We start from the raw sequence: 17,433 nt of genomic DNA, 5'->3' as shown, positions 1-17,433 counted from the left end.
TGAGCTCTTCACTCCCCTCTAGCAAAGATTTAGGGTGGAGGTTGGTTAAAGAAGTCATCAAGGCTCGCGTTTAGATAGGTTGTGCGTGCACATATTTGCAACACGTGAAATGTTGAAAAGGACAAAGCTATTTCAACCGATAAAGCTTATCGACAAAAGTGACCAATTGTGTTTTTTTTCTTTTTATTTAACGGTTAAAGAAATAACTATTGATGAATTGGTGTTTTTTCTATTCTTTAATAATATTTAAAAATGTATCAAAAATGGTTGAAATAAAAATAATAAAAAATGCACTTCAGTCCAAATTATTTGTACCGGTAGCATGACTCTCTAGAAAATTTCACATTAAGCTTGAGAGCAGTTTGAGTGCATCTTATAGCATTAGTATTGGATTATGTAAATGTAAATATAAAATTTGCATAATATGACATGATTTTGCATTTAGCTATTCTACTTAAAACTTATTCTCATATTGAATTATCCATATATTAGTCAAAATAATAATAAAATATTAGAAATTTAATAATATTTTTTTTTTCAATTTATTTTTTATTCTATTAATTTTTTTTTCATAGATTAAGAGTTATATGAAAATATTAATATTATACAATGACACCGGAAAGCAGTGATATTTATTTATTTTTGATTTTACCATAACTATGCTGGAAATTATCTGAAAAGCATCATAACATAGCTAGAATAATGCTAAACCTGCAGAAAATGCCCTGAACCGGAAAGCACATGCCTGTATCGGTCATAAATTTACTGAGCTGGAAAAGAAAGAAGTAACGGAGTTGAAAGAAAAAGAAGAGAGAAAAAATGGAGAAAGCAAGAATCTTGTATATTCAGACAAAAGAAATAGTTTTTTAATATTTTTGGTTGAGTTACAGTGATTGTCAAATATGACCGCAAGAGATAATTTACTGTAGTTGAAAGTCATCTCGTTTACATTTAGATAATTCAATGCAGGTCAGTTTCATCTTCTGTTAACCAAATTATCCATTTTATTTGCATTTGTCAGAATTCAATGCCAATGCTCTTATATTAGTAGGGATATCCTTCAATTGGTGAAGAGTTGGGTGGGATAGAGCCTCTATGACACAGAGCGAGTCACCTTCCACCAAGACTTTTTTTAATCCAAAATTGTTTACAGTTACTATTAAAGCCAAGGCCCAAGATAGCAGCTTCCACCTTTGCCATTGATGGTTCCACAATAAAAAGTATTTTTGTTCCTGCCTGTAAGAGTTCTCCCTGAGGGTGGCTTCCATAGGTCATAGGTGAGTACCCTTGTTTGATATAAGAGTATTGAAGATCAGCATGGTTGCATCAGGTATGAGATTCTCAAACACTACCTTGTTTCTTCTATACCAACGGATGTTCATGGCATTTGATACAAAGATGAGGAAATGGTGGAGCTCCTTTGGCTGGCAGGTTCAGTGTAGAATTGGGGAGTAAAATAATGCTTATTGCTTAGGCCAAGGGGATACTCTCTCTAGACTGCTCTTGCAAAGTGGAAACCTAAGACTGGGTCTGTGAGTCTCAGGCACAGATGGACAAATGACACAACTTTTGAGATCGGGGCTCAAGTTCTCGTGGGCCGGTAGTATGTCCCAAACAACTTTCCACATAAGCATTTTCAGCAAAATTGAATTTTCAAACAGATTTCCAAGGAGCTGGTTGAAGGGGACCATGATTTTGCAGCTTTGTGTTGATAACTATGATGAGTATGCGAGCTCTACTTCTTTGAGATCCCACTATCATCCAAACATTTCTTTAACTGTATATAAAAGCATAACTATACCTATAATCATTTAAAAAATTAAAAAAAAAAAATAGAAGTTTGATAAAAGGGCAAAAACACTATAAGCATGATAAACTACCACAAAATCCACTATCTTTAGCTTTCCTACTCTTTTCATCACCCAACCAAAAGTCTTTCAACGGCTAAAGGGAAGGAAGAAAACAAAAGAATCCCATTTTGTATAAGGTAGCTATAGCATATAACCCACTAATCTTCTCCTTCTTCTAAACAATTACACAAATGCAGGCCTCTGCGTTTGAAAATATGTAAACTCACCCCCAAAATCTGCTCTAGATCTTGGGACTTTGGGCCAGTGGGGCTAGGATGATTCCAGGACATGAGCTGCAGTTGCCTCCGTGAGAGAGTTGGAGTGATTGTGTTCACCCTCGTAGGTCACAACCAGCATCGTTGGATCATCCAGAGCACGCTCCACATGTTTGCGCGCAGGGCAGCCCCTCAAGCTACTACACTTGTAATATCCCCTGAAATTTTCATCCATTAAAATACATTGAAAATGGAAGCTTTTTCCCAAGAAAACTGCACCCAGAACATCTAAAATACCACTAGTATAGTACAATCAAGTGATATGAATGAGGTACTGTTTGGAAGAGAAGCAAGAAAAACAGAAACAGAGGATTGTGATTGAAGACTGCATACTACGAATAAACACACACCTTGGATGGGGAGAACCTTTAATGGGTTTCTGGCCGTATTTCCTCCAGGAATAATCATCAGGTGGAATATCCGCCATCTTTGGGCTAATTGCAGGGACTCTGATAACTCTCTTCACTTTGGATTTCCTGCTTAAGCATATGAGATTAATGGTATCGGTTCGTGAAAATAAAGGCGAAAACGCATCTTTTTGTAGTAGTAAACCACGTACAATCATAGAAGAGCAAGAAACCAACCTTTTCTTGGAACAGTGGCATCGTGCAGGAGATGAGCCACACTTGAGAACGGCCGCATCGTCCATGGAGTTACACCTCCTCTTCAAGGAGCAGAAAGACAGAGGTGGCTTCCCCGCCGACGACACCTGAGACATGTGCGTAATATGGAACCCGGACGACAAGGAAGGCTGCAAGCTCTCGGTATCCCCTGTCAAAGTCGACACGAAAGAATTCGCAGCAGAAATCGGCGGTGATGGCGAGAAGGTGATACTTGTAACGGCATCCTTCCTCTCCACGGACCCAATATTCTTTGCCCCCATATGTGGGGGCAAATGGGAGTGATTATTCGGCAGAGGAGGTAGGCGAACAACCGGTGTAGGAGTGGGACAGTAAACCTTAAAAGCAGAAACAGGCTCTGTTTTCAGATGCTGAGACTGCAGGTGCTTTGTTTCTTCGTTCAGCTGTACTGGTAAATCAGAAGCAGGAGCAAGAGAAACAGGAGCCCTTCGGAACCGAGCGTGGCCTATTCTTCTTCTATCCAGTAAAGATATCACCTTCTGGAACTTGTCCACCGTGACATCCGCTACAGCACCCAGCTCCATGGAAGCTTTGTTACTAGTACTGGTGGAATCAGCTGTTGCTTGTCCCTGTTGGTATTGTTCTTGAGAAATCAATCTCATCAGCTTCTCGACGCTCTGAATCCCAGCAGACGCAGCTTCCTTCACAGCAAGAGCGTCCTCTTCAATCTTCCCCGAAAAACCATCACCCCCGCCACATCCCATCATCAGCTCCACAGCCATTGCACTAAGAACAGAAGACCACCATAGCAAGGAAAGATATAAACACAATACAGATTCGATTGGATCGTTAAAGAAGAAGAACAAATGATGACGAGGAAAGCAAAAAAGCGGTAAAGGGTGGAGACTGGAGAATGGAGATTAAAAAAAAAATAGAGCAGAGAGTGGGATTCGAGTCAAACTGATACCTTCCCCAATGCAGCAAAGGCCAAAAAAGGGTTACTGACCCGTCGATCATCTTCTTCATCATTCTGCAGTCAAACTTACCCACTAATCCTGTGATTCCACGTGGCCGAAACATTGACCATCTTCTGTTGGAGACCGTGTAAAATGATAAGGTCAAAAGGTTCCGATTAGCCGTTGGATCGACGACTCGGTAAAATCGGTAAGAGAGAGAGAGAGAGTTGGAGACAGTGAAGCAGAGTTGACCTTTAACAGCTTTTAATGCAAAAGTCATTTGGGGGGTGGGGTTTAAGAGGTGGGCGATGTGGGACAGGTGCGGTCCATCCTTTACCGGACACCGGAAGCTGCGGCAAAGGCTCCACAGGACCCAGCACCTTTGGATCATGACCAGATCTATTTCTGCACCATCCGATAAAATCACATGACTCCAAAATTTGAGTCACATGATTGATGGATTTCTGGATGCTCTCTCACAAGGGGGACCTTCTGCACATTTTATATCAGTGTTAAATAATGTGCTAATCACTTCCCAAAATTGACATCACAATGACTAAACAAATCATGATTTTGCAGAGAATAAGCTGTTTTGTCAAACATCTTAAAATTTTCTTTCTTTTCTTCAGCCTGAAACTACTTCATTCACATTCTAATGGTGCTGGTTCACATTCCTGTTATATAATGAGAAATGATGATATATATAAATTTTAAATGTATAAATTTCATCTAAATTTTTTATAAAAAGATGGATTACATGATAGAAAAGTGTGAAAATTTTATTTTTTCTTATGGGACCTACATTTTTACAAAATGCTTATTTAAGATTTGTACATTTAAGACTTGTATATAGCATTACTCTTATATAATTATATAACATTACTCTTATATAATTATGAAGAAGAGTAATGTAAGTTACAAGTTTGAAAAATTCTTCTCATCACTTATTATTTATCATCTCATATCATACACTTTATGAAAAATAATCACACATCTTATAAAAAACACTCACACATCCTATAAAAAATTATAGGTGTAGATTAATTATGAAAGAAAATAGTGACTGATGTATAGTAAATCTGAACAAGTTTTAAAGGTATAAATTTCTTATAATTTTTTTGTAAAAATGTAGGCTCTATCGGAATAAAGTGATTTTTTTATTTTTTTATTGTGAAATTTACTCTTTTATTAAAAAAGAAATCTTGCGCAAAACTCTTATGTCTCGCGATTTTACAAATTAGGGCCTAAACTAAATTTGTTAGAATTTATCTTTTAAGAAAATTTTAGTTATATATATATATATATATATATATATATAATATATATTCTTTGGTCCGGCTTATAAATTAATAAATTCTGAATATTAGAATATTTAGGATTTATTTGAGTTTGTATTAGAACAATATTATCATTAACCAATAATGATAATGACAAGAATTAAGAAAATTAATTGCTAATCAATCGAAACTGTTCTTATATATGGCCTCATGCATGGAGGACTCCGTCGGTGCGAAGATTCCCCATGCAAAAGTCAAAAAAACACCAAGATAAAAAATTCCATATATATGACAGCTTGATGTGAAACAACGATAAGCAAAATCTATAACTTCTGCTTAAATAACGTGCTGAGATGTTCAATTTAAGTTTTCATTTTCTTTTACACAGCTTAACTATCACGTGTAATAATCAGTATTCTCACTCCTTCGACTAGTATTGGTTTGTTTTCACATATAATGATACGAGATGTGTTAAAATTAAAATTAAAAGTTAAATAAAATATTATTAAAATATTATTTTTTAATATTATTATTATTTTAAAATTTAAAAAAATTAAATTATTTATCTTATTTTATGTAAAAATTTAATAAAGTTGTACATAATGATTAGATAAGAGTAGTTGTAAAATCAAACGAGGCGGCTACGTGTGGATATTGAGACGAATTGAATTGAATTGTGAATAGTAATATTTTATAATCTCTGCATTGAGATAGGTTTTATAACCTTTTTAATATGAATTTAACTTTTTTTATGAAAAGTTAAAAAAATAATGATTCATATTAATAATTAGTTTGAGATGAATTAAATTTGGTTCATCAACCAAACGTACACAACCTAAAACTTCGTATTAACTAAAATTAAGTTGATCGATGCTATGAGAGTACTATTGACATGCATCGATCCCATAATTGGACGAATTAAGATTTGCGTAGATCACTAGCTACAATACAACTTAATTTGATGAGATTGAGTACTGGCGACGTACATATGACATTGAGTAACTTCGAGATATTTTGAATTTGATGAGAGTAAATTTTAATTTGAATTTTACTCACCCAAACAGTAATTTAATAGTGTAATGCCGTGCTCTTGAGGCTTTTTTTTTTTTTTTTGGCACGCGTGTATCACTTCACACGTTTTTTCTGAATAAAATGTGAACATGACAAAGGATTGATGCATGGGATGCATGGAAAATTAGATTAGTAGAGTGGGCGGGCACAAACTAGAGTTGACGTGTGAGAATCATGTACTGAAATACCCATGCGGTTTTGTTCCAAATTGATATTTTTATCCAATGAATTCTAGCTATATATAGTTGCTTGACAACCGGCCGGCCGGCCATTGTGAATTCTAGATATTTTATAAATTATCTCAATTTATCTCATCTCATCTTTCAATTTAAACGAGACCTAACAATAATAATAAAACATTCGTGATAATATTTTTGTAATTTCCTGTTGAGAAAGGAAAAGAAAAAAACAATACTAGTAATGACTAGTTTGTTTTATCATGATGTCAATTGTTATGTGCAATAGATATCGACAATAAATAAATAAATAAATATACCAAACAACTTCACCTTGGGTGAATGCCGAATGTTAAAAAGGAATTACATTACACAGGTGATATTTTATTTAGATATATATTGTTCTTCGCCTTTGTTAAACCAAGAGAATAACAGAGTGTGCCCAAAGTGTTTGAGAAAAAGCATCAAAGAAGACTAGAGTCTGAACAAGTATTCTGTGTATATTTCTTAACTTCCTTAATACAATAACACTCAATTTATAGAAGAAATATTTACAGGAGAATCTTTCTAGAAGAGTCTACAACATTCTATTGAGAAGAATTAGTTTATCATTTTGTTGAGAGACAGCTACAGAAGGAGTGGAGGTGACTTTCTATTGCGCATGTGCAGCGGAATTGGAGAACGTGGCTTGTGAGGTAGTATCCTCTAAGGCAAGTCTATGTGTTCTAATATTCCCCCGCGTTTCAAGCAGCACCGGTAGAATGGTGAGGCTTGAACGTAGAAGGGCAAATCGTGCCGAGGAGAGAGGCTTTGTGAAAATATCTGCAATTTGTTCCTTATTTGGGACAAAGGAGACAATGAGAGTTTTGTTAGCAACACGATCACGGACAAAATGATAATCAAGATCCACAAGTTTAGTCCGTGAATGTAAAACAGGATTGGCCGAAAGATAAGTTGCACCAATATTATCACATAACAAGTGTGGTGCTTCAAAAATAAAAATTCCCAATTCTTTAAATAAAGCTTGTATCCACAAAAGTTCACAAGCAGTATTTGCAACGGATTTATATTCTGCTTCAGTCGTAGATCTAACTATTGTTGGTTGTTTCTTAGAGTCCCAAGACACTAAATGTGACCCAAAGTAAACACAGAAACCACCCGTCGATTTTCGATCATCCAGACAACCAGCCCAGCCCAATCAGCATCGGAAAATGCTATTAGTTTATGAGATGAGGCAGAAGAGAAAAATAAGCCAAAGGAGATTGTGAGTTTGAGGTAACGCAGTATGCGTTTGACAGCTTGCCAATGAGAGTTACGAGGGTTGTGCATGTACTAGCAAATTTTATTGACTGCAAATGAGATATCCGGACGAGTGAAGGAAAGGTACTGGAGACTACCAACAACACTTCGGTAGAGGTGAGGATCCTCAAATGATGACCCATTAAGAATGGACAGTTTATCAGAAGTGGACATAGGTGTTGACACGGTTTTGGACTCATGCATATTAGTCTTCTTCAAGAGATCAAAGATATAACGAGACTGAGATAAGAATAGGCCTTTGGCCGTGCGATAAATATGAATCCCTAAGAAGAAGTTAAGAGAACCGAGGTCTTTTACAGGGAAAGATATGGACAGAGAGTGAATAAAATCAGTAATAAGAGAAGAATCTGAGGTAGTAACAATTATGTCATCAACATAAATTAGAACATAAACAGAAGCAATACCAGATGAAAAAATGAAAAGTGATGAATCAGAAATGGAGGCATAAAAACCGAGTGCCAATAATCTTGAACTAAGTTTGGCAAACCAAGCCCTAGGGGCTTGTTCAAGCCATAGATTGATTTTTTTAATTTACAGACAAAATGAGGGAGATCAGAATGAACAAACCCAGTTGGTTGCTGCATGAAGACATCTTCCTCCAAGTCCCCGTGTAAGAATGCGTTTTGTTTATCCAACTGATGAAGAGGCCATTTTCGAGACACTGCAATAGAGATCAAAAGCCGAATGATAACTGGCTTAACTACAGGACTGAAGGTCTCTGAGTAGTCTAGTCCAACTTGTTGATGAAACCCTTTGGCGACAAGGCGAGCCTTGCGCCGCTCAATGGTCCCATCGGCAAGACGTTTGGTCTTAAGGACCCATTTTGAACCAAGAAGGTTTTGACTGGGATGGGGAGGAACGAGAGTCCAAGTATCATTTCGGAGAAGTGCTTCAAATTCACTAGCCATGGCAATACGCCAAACAGAAAATTTAGAAGCCTCCGTGTAGGAGGTGGGCTCGTCGGGAATGGATGAATGGGTGGTAAGCGAGGCACTGTGCTTCGGAGGAGGCCATGGGATGGTGCCATCTTGGCGTTGAAGAGGACGGGTGATGAGAGCTTTGGATCGAGTAGTCATTGAATGAAGATTTGTGGAAGACATGATGGAGGACGAGGAAATAGCAGGATGAATTGCAGGAGACGGCACTGCAGTGTTTTCGGGAGAAGAAGATGAATCTGAAGTATGATTAGGGTTTAATGTTATGGGCTCATGGGTTGGATTATTGGAGGGTAGATTGGGAGAAGGGACCGTGAGGAGAGATGGGCTGGGCTGGAAGAAGTTGTGATTATTTTGAGAGGGGGCCCGAGCAGGTAAGGAGAGAGGTAAAGGTGTGAGCAGAGATGTAGTGAGCGTTGAAGAGAAATCCTGAGAAGGAGGAGAACCGGATGATGCAAACGAAAAAAGATTTTCGTTGAAGCGCACATCTCGTGAAATATAAACTCGGCCAGATGGAATATGTAAGCAATTATAGCCTTTGTGATCAAGAGTATATCCTAAAAAGACACAAAGTTGAGATCGCATGTCTAATTTGTAATGATTAAAAGGACGAAGATTAGGCCAACAAGCCGAGCCAAAGACACGTAAAAAATTATAATCAGGTGGAGAATTAAAGAGAGCTTGAAATGGAGAAATATGATGAAGAATGGGAGTTGGCATTCGATTAATAAGAAAAACAGTTGTTTGGAAAGCGTCAGCTCAATATTTGGTAGGTGCTGAGGACTGAGCTAAAAGAGAGAGACCAGTTTCCACAATATGGCGATGATGTCATTCAACGCTACCATTTTGTGCATGAGAATAAGGACAAGTGATTCTATGTGAAATGCCAAGATTTTGCAAGATACCATGAAAGGGACGAAACTCACCCCCCAATCAGATTGGACAGCAATAATGTTTTTAGCAAAGGTATTACGCACATATTTAACAAAGTTTAGAAAATGAGGAGAAACATCAGACTTTGCATGTAGCGGAAAAAACCAAACATATTTTGTAAAGTCATCAACAATGGAAAAATAAAATCTAAAACCACTAGAGGATAACACAGGCGCAGGTCCCCATACATCTAAAAATAACAATTAAAAAGGAGAATTTGATTGAGAAGGTGAGAGTGGGTGAGGAAGAGCATGGGATTTGGCTTGAAGACATGCCGAGCAGGGAGACGTGGAGGACGTGGCTGTGACTGGAAGATTGTGATGACGTATGGTAAAGGTAGTGATCCGAGTATATGGGTGACCAAGGCGAGCATGCCAAGTGTTTGGTGAGGTCCTTTCGCCAATGAAGGCATGTCGTGAGGAAAGAGTGACATTCTCGTCATTAGTTGGAAGGACGTACAAGCCATTCTTAACGGGACCTTGAAGAAGTACCTCCTGGGAATGCAAATCCTTCACAAGAAAACCAGACGAATTAAATTCAAAGAAAACTGAATTATCCAAACAAAATTGTCTAACAGATAATAAATTCCTAGAGATTAAGGGAACATAAAGTAATTGACGGAGAAGAAAATTGCCATAAGGTGTCGGAAGTAAGCCAGAGCCAGTATTTTGAATACCAAGGGATGATCCAGCTCCAATAGTTACTTGGTCTGGTCCTTGATAGGGAGTGGACTCCATAATAAGTTTAGAAAAGTCAGAAGTGAAGTGAGTCGAGGCAGCAATATCAGGAAACCAATTAGGAGAAGCAGTGGACGTATGTGAAAAATTAGTAAAGTTGGCTGAAAGAGAAGGAGGAGGAGGAGACTGATATGCATGATCAAATCGATGATAACAAGAGATGACCGTATGACCAACACGATTACAAAGCTGACATGTGGGTCGGTTGGTCTGAGTCGAGGAAAAGAAATTCGAAGGGGACGAAGCAAAGTTTCGACCACCCCTTCCATGTCGAAAGCCACTGCCACGGCTTCGGTTAGAAGAGGACCCTCGAGTAGTGGCTAAGTTAGCAGTAAGGGAATTGGTAGAGAGTAGTGACAAAGTTTGGTGAGCTAGACGAGATTCATGATTGACCAAAAAACTGTAAACCTGAGAAATAGAGAGAGGATCGGGTCGCGTAGTGATGGACGACACTACGGACTCAAAGTCAGAGCCTAAACCAGTTAAAAAATAAATGATGAATTCGGACTCAGGAAGAGGATGACCAGTGGCATTTAGAGAAGCAGAGAGAGCTTTGGCTTTGTGAAAATAAGTTGAGATGGAATCGGATCCTTTTTTGAGAGTTGCAAGCTGGAATTTCGTGTGCATGAGGTGGGCTTTGGATTGAGCAGAGTAGAGATCATGAAGGGTTTTCCATATTTGCTGGGAAGTGGAGCAATCAAGAATGTGAGAGAGAACGGTCTCGGTGAGGGAAGAATAAATTGCAGACATGATGAGTTGATCTTGAGTACGCCAGGCAGTATAGTTTGGATTGGGAGCATTGTCAATGGTGGAGGGAGGCATGGGTGTGGATCCATCGACATAGCCAAACAATTGGTTGTCGTGGAGGAAGGTAGTGATTTGGGCGTGCCAGAGTAAGTAGTTATCTGTAGATAGTTTAATGGTGATGAGCTGTGCAGCTGAGTTGGTGACAGAGGGATTCGGAGAGGGGGATTTGGGTGGTGCCATGATGATCGGAGAAAGAAAAGTGGGCGTTGGCCCTATTCAGGCTCTTGATACCATGTTAAACCAAGTGAATAACAGAGTGCACCCAAGGTGTTTGAGAAAAAGCATCAAAGAAGACTAGAGTCTGAACAAGTATTCTGTGTATATTTCTTAACTTCCTTAATACAGTAACACTCAATTTATAGAAGAAATATTTACAGGAGAATCTTTCTACAAGAGTCTACAACATTCTATTGAGAAGAATTGATTTTATCATTCTGTTGAGAGGCAGCTACGAAAGGAATGGAGGTGACTTTCTGTTGTGAATGTGCAGCGGATGTGGAGAATGTGGCTTGTGAGGTAGTTTCCTCTAAGGCAGGTGCATGCGTTCTAATAGCCTTGAACTTTTTTTATCCTTAATCGTAACACTTGTGATGAGAAGGGCATACATGTCATGTTATCATTAAAATATAGAAGATAATAATTAGAAGGCCAGTAATGTATTAGGTATATACTACAAGTCTCAAATAGACAAGTTATACATACCTTTTATAAAAAAGTGAGTTTCACTAAAAAATAATGATTTTTTTATACTTTTTTTAGATAAGATTCACTTTTTTATAAAAATTTGTACAGAATTATCTATTTAAAATTTGTACAAATTATTTTTTTAATTTAAAAATGAATAATAAGCTGGTAGTAAAAAAATTATAATAGAATAAATCTATTTACAAATTATATATTTACAATTAATTATTAGCTTGTAAATTAATATACCTAAGATTTACATTGGTCGTAGCTAAATGTAGTACACATTTTTTTTTTTTAAACAATCCAGTCATGTCATATAGCTTTTAGATATGATCAGTCTGGTTTTTGGTGTATTTAATTTTCACCATCTCAAGATCAGTACGTTCTGGCCGCTTAAGTTTATTACCCTAAAAAGTATGCAAGCTGCGGCCTATAGATACGATCGATAGATAATACGAATCACGATCCCCCATATTCTTGCTGGCCCATAACTTTCTGCTGCATCTTCTTCTTCTTCTTTTTTTTTTTTCTAATTCAATATTATAAAATTATAGCCTTTCTGGACTCATGTAATGATCCATGCATCTTCAATCATTTCCCATAGATTTATTCCCAGGAAAATCGAAAACCCTGGGTTCCAATCCATATATCATCTCTTCATGGATTACTATTATATATAGCTCATTAACTGTCAACCACTGGTATATGCAATATGGGAGCTCAAGCCCTGCAAGCGATAACAAATGAGTGGACGTGATCAGTACGAAAAGAACAAACGCAAGAAGTGATGAAAAGTTGAGATAGGGTGGGACCATCTTTCCTACAAGTTGTCCACGAGACCGGAAGAATACATTTCAGAATCTTCAAAGCTCATAAAGAAAATGGCCAGAGATCAGAACTTTGGGGTATGGGAAAGAGAGTTCCACGTGCTCCCTAACTAATTTTGTTCCATTGTTTTTATCTCAGTTTGGTCATCATCCATGCTTCTCATGTGTGGCTAGCAGCTCCTTTTGTCCGTTCTAAATACAACAGGCCAGAGAGGCTTGAATTAAAGATTTTGGAAGATTGTGAATTATTGTGAGAGAGGTCACGATCTCATGCAGTCTGCTAGGATTATGGGGCTGTGCGTCGGATCCAGCCAATGTGTGCCAACTCGACGGCTGCATGTGTCTATGATCCCGCGTGGCATGCATGGGGGGCGACCTGGCCATAATTAATATCCATTTCATGAGGAGATTCAATTCTTTTTTGGCCCCCACAGGCTTCCTTTTAAGAGTGATCTGCTACATGTGGAATCATGCCTCTTCCATCCATCTTTTTAGGACCCCCTGATCTGCATCTTCTTGATTAGACTCTTTCCTTGCCTTTTACTATATTACTAACGTGTCATGCCACGTCCAAGCTGTTAACTGGTCAAATGTGAGACGTGGCAGTGCCGGCACAAAATCATGTTATTCATAAAGTAAATATGATTTCTTTTTCCCTGTTGCAGGGGATAGAGATCATGATCTCTTGACTACTTTCGTAGCAAAAACTCTTTTGACATGCATCAATTTGTATGATCATCAATGGATCGAATCTAGGTTATAAGCATGGATGGAAGAGTCAAAGTGGGACATTAATCATACCATTTTGAGCTTTGATATACATTCATGATCTATGAAACACTATGGCCTATCATTCACATATGAGTGAACTAATTATAATGATTAAACACTATGTGAAAATGATGATGATAATTAAAAAATTGATGAATTATATTTCTCATATATAATCTAAACCAAATGCATGGCCTCAGGATCATCAACACATACTGAAAAAAAATAAGTATTTATGACAGATTATTTGTGACGATAAAGACTATTTATTGACAGAAAATAATCATTTTCACTAGAAATATCTAGTCACACAAATAATCAACTTTCTTATAGTACCTCAGTATATATAGTTCCATATTTGTTTCTTAAACTTTAGAAGTGAAAAATATTTACTTGAAAAATCTATGTGGATCATTTTGTTTAAAAATAACGATTGAGATTTAAACAATTCAACATATATTTTAGAAAAACTCAAGCAATCCGAGGAAAAGGTTGAATTTCGGCTGTAAGCTAGCTGTTTTTCGACCTACAATTCTATACATATTCACATGAACGTGTGATAATATAAGCATGTATGAGATAGAGTTTGGTGTGTTATACTTTCAAAATTTCGAGTCATAGGGCTCGATCTTAATATCTACAGAAAATAAAATGAAGAAAACAACAAAATAACAATTACCAATGCCATTATTTTAGCCAGACGTGACGATTGAGGACGGAATGACTGGTAGCTAGTGACCCTAATATACGACAGATTTGGGTTATAAAAATCAAGTGTGATAGTGCTGGTAGGTATTGACTTTACGTTGTAGAATAATGGGTATAAACGCCGGCCGAAATCAAGATTGATTGTGCACTAAGTTTTCGAAATGTAATTACATGGAATTATGAGTGAGGTGAAGTTCGTACGTACACTTTCGAGCAAAAATAAAAAAAAAAAATCTTCAAATCAATCACTATTTATTATCTCATACTTCATATCTTATAAATAATATTATTATAGATGTAAGTTGGTACGAGAGTGAATAGTAATTAATGAGTAGAATTCTCCGATCCAATACATACATCTTTCTTCAAACATATTTAGAATAATACTTTTTTTTATTAAATTTTGTATTTTTTAATATAATTAATAATTAATTCACTAAGAGAAGCAAGAATATTATATAATAGATGTAATTTGATTTTGATAAAATAGGAGACAATGCCCTGTCTCTCAAACAGGGAAGAAATCCCATCAAGGTGTTGTGCATGCATGTTAGGCAGTGATTGGGCTCTACATGTGTCAATAAAAAGAATTGAGGAAAATGGCAAGAAAAGTGAGAAAAATCTGTAGGAAAACGTTGGAAACAATGTTCCAACTGGCCAAAATATGGTAATGCTCCAAAATCCGAACAAAAAAGAGACTTGTACCAAAAGCTAGGGAAGGTGTGATAGCTCTCGTATATATTAAATACAAACAAATATGTGTTAAGTAGTGTTTGGGATCACATATTACTCAGGAATAGATTGAGAAGTTATTATTTTTTATAATAAAGTTCTATGAACGGATCTCTAATTATATTATTGACTAATTTTTTTAGAATATAATCCATATATGACTTAAGCCTATCTCAACTAAAGTATGGAATTTAAGCCATGCCACCAATACTAAATTGGCCCGATAAGAACGTTAAAAATTTAAAAGATCGATAGGTAATAAATGAGATCCGTATTATTTAGAATAAAGAATTTATTACTCTTTATAATCATTTCAATGCATCTTGGTTGAGAGAGAACTTATTGCTGGAGTTTCAATTGTACCGGTAACTAGTCTAGATTGGCTAGTCCATTTGCTTGGTATACGTGTTGGGGTTGGTGGTGGGTCCAAAAGAGGTGGTTCTAGACTCCAATGACCTAAGGAACAAAGAAAGAGAAAAAAAGAGTAATACAAAAAGAAAAGAAGACGAAAAAGAAGAAGGGAAATTTGAGATGAGAAAGAAGAGGAAGGTAAAAGCTCCGTCGAGGAAGATGGATTGTCACTTCCATTGAGTTTTTTGGTGGGGGAAGCTTTTTCTAGGGAGATATCAGCTAGCAATCTGGCGTTTCTTTTCATGGATTGAAAACATGATGAACCCTTTGTAAAAGGGAGAATACACCACACATTACTTTGCCGTACGTCAGCACTTTGTCCCTTCTTAATTAAAGATAGCATGCAAATAATGTTGTGGCCCACATCTTGGCTGTTTTTTCAAAGTTCGATGTGTTCGTTCTTTAACTTGCATCGACAAATAATCAAAGTTTCAAACCTATAAACAATCAAGAATGAAAATGATAATTAAATAGATATTTCTTTAATATTTTGATTGTTTTTTAGGGTAAAATTGTTAAATATATAAGAGAGTTTTTGAAGTATTTCTAACATCTTTCGTGTTTGCTTAAATGACAAAATAGCTTTGAATATTGACATTCATGATGTTCTTAATTAATTATTTTATTGATGGTCAAAAACTTATTTTTCCATACATTGCATAATCCTATTAATGGTGTGCAAAATGGATGGGAGGAATTAGAATTTTAAGAATTACGTTGAAACGCATCATTTAGGATGAGATCCATTATAGTTATAAAAAGAATAAAAAGGTAAATACTTTTTAATATTAAGAACTCGTTTGGATAGTGAGATGAGTTGAGATGAGATGGTTTTAGATAAGTTAAATAAAATATTATTTTTTAATATTATTATTATTTTGTAATCTAAAAAAATTTGAATTATTTATTATATTTTGTATAAAAATTTAAAAATTTTGTAATGATAAAATAATATGAGATAGATTGAGAGTGTTTCTGTATCTAAACATAACCAAATTCATGACTGAACATGATTCCATATCAATGATATTATTAATATGATTGACGAGTAATATACAGACTTGTAAATAAGATTTTACACGGATGATTGCATTTTCAAAACAAAACTTAATAATAAAAAAAAAATGTATATTATAACTTATGCTTGGGATTAAGATGTCAAAGGACAATATTTTTATAGATTGAAAGTCATATTAGATGTAATTTCATCGTATAAGTTTAAAACAGTAAAGAATTGATAATAGTTTTACATTAATTTTTTTAAATAACATATATACAAGAGTACATAATTCGAACAAAATAAATAACAAAAGAAACAAAAAATATTAAAACAGCCCAAACATCATCATCACCATCATCATCTCAATGGACCAAAGAAAGTGACAAATGGTTGAGAGAAGCTCTATAATATATATGGACTTAGGGATTGAACTTTTTGTATTTCTCTAATTAATTGCCCTTGGCTGGTAATTAAACAGGTTATCCCCTTCAATTGATTGGAATCATGGGTTCCACCTGATTAGACTTTTTATTTTTTTTCTTTTAATGTCTTAAGTAGGAGCGTGGGACAAGTCATCATTATTTTACAAATATTATATGAAAAATGTTAGTGAACCCTCAAAATTTACAGTTTATGATTAAAAAAGTAATTATTAATAAAATTATATATTTTTTTATTTTTTTAATAATTAAAAATATTAAAAAAATACTTTAAAAAATAGTAAAAAATAAAAAATTATAACTAACGGTACAATGCTGGCGGCCCGCTAGGCTGCTAGCACCATCTATATTATAAATAAAAAATGATAAACACACAATACTTTATATAACACTTTATACAATAATGTTTTAAAAGGAGGGATATTTTTGTAAAATATTTTATAAAACTAATATCATTTTATAAAAATATTCTTATTTTATAATGTGTTATAAAAAGTATTGTGTAAAGTGTTATGTGTTTATTATAAATTGTACTTAACCCACTTCTTCTAATTTTTAATTTTTTTTTTCTTTGACCAGGTGATACATCGTTAATTATTTTTTTTTTTTTCAATTTACACCCTATATTTGATAAAAACAAACCATTTTTTAGCCATACCTATTATTAAAATGGTGATTCTTGTGAAAGAGAGATACCACGTCTGCACAAATTTTTAAAACAAATATAAATTACAAGTTGATTTAATAAGTATTAGCCTAACAAAAATTTCACTAAAAATCTAATTTAAAGGAAAACAGATTGACACGTTAGCGTATAAAATTATTTTTATAAAGTTGTTGTGTAGACGAAGTAATTTACTAATTTAGTATAATGGCATCTTAAACTATCTCTATTATATAAATAGCTTTGAATTTTAAATTTAATTGTTTAATTTGATA

General features: G+C 35.3%; 1 protein-coding gene and 1 long non-coding RNA gene across 2 annotated transcripts; one reads left to right on the top strand and one right to left on the bottom strand.

Moving 5' to 3' along the window:
* The first annotated feature begins 383 nt into the window (after positions 1–383).
* LOC121243471 lies at positions 384–14,553 on the top strand. Its single transcript, XR_005936145.1, has 3 exons — positions 384–582; positions 975–985; positions 14,540–14,553. It is a non-coding gene; the product is annotated as an uncharacterized LOC121243471 (long non-coding RNA).
* LOC121243470 (probable WRKY transcription factor 7) lies at positions 1,866–3,957 on the bottom strand. The gene is made up of 4 exons (XM_041141584.1): positions 3,674–3,957; positions 2,710–3,507; positions 2,476–2,601; positions 1,866–2,283 (listed from the first exon to the last, which is right to left on the bottom strand). The coding sequence occupies exons 1-4, from the start codon at positions 3,940–3,942 to the stop codon at positions 2,121–2,123; spliced, it is 1,356 nt and encodes a 451-aa protein (XP_040997518.1). The 5' UTR covers positions 3,943–3,957; the 3' UTR covers positions 1,866–2,120.
* Positions 14,554–17,433: the final 2,880 nt, after the last annotated feature.

Source organism: Juglans microcarpa x Juglans regia, chromosome 8D (assembly GCF_004785595.1).
Source record: "Juglans microcarpa x Juglans regia isolate MS1-56 chromosome 8D, Jm3101_v1.0, whole genome shotgun sequence".
NCBI classification, from domain to species: Eukaryota; Viridiplantae; Streptophyta; class Magnoliopsida; order Fagales; family Juglandaceae; genus Juglans; species Juglans microcarpa x Juglans regia.
Note: the sequence above shows the minus strand (reverse complement) of the source record. Positions and strands in the feature narration are given on the sequence as shown.

Bases quoted from the DNA above. Each gene is read 5' to 3' on its own strand.
- LOC121243470 (XM_041141584.1), bottom strand. From the start codon at position 3,942: ATGACTTTTGCATTAAAAGCTGTTAAAGGTCAACTCTGCTTCACTGTC. The intron at 3,508-3,673 runs GTATCAGTTTGA...CTTGCTATGGTG, and splicing joins CCTTTGCTGCATTGGGGAAG to GTCTTCTGTTCTTAGTGCAA. The intron at 2,284-2,475 runs GTGTGTGTTTAT...TGAAAATTTCAG, and splicing joins AAAGGTTCTCCCCATCCAAG to GGGATATTACAAGTGTAGTA.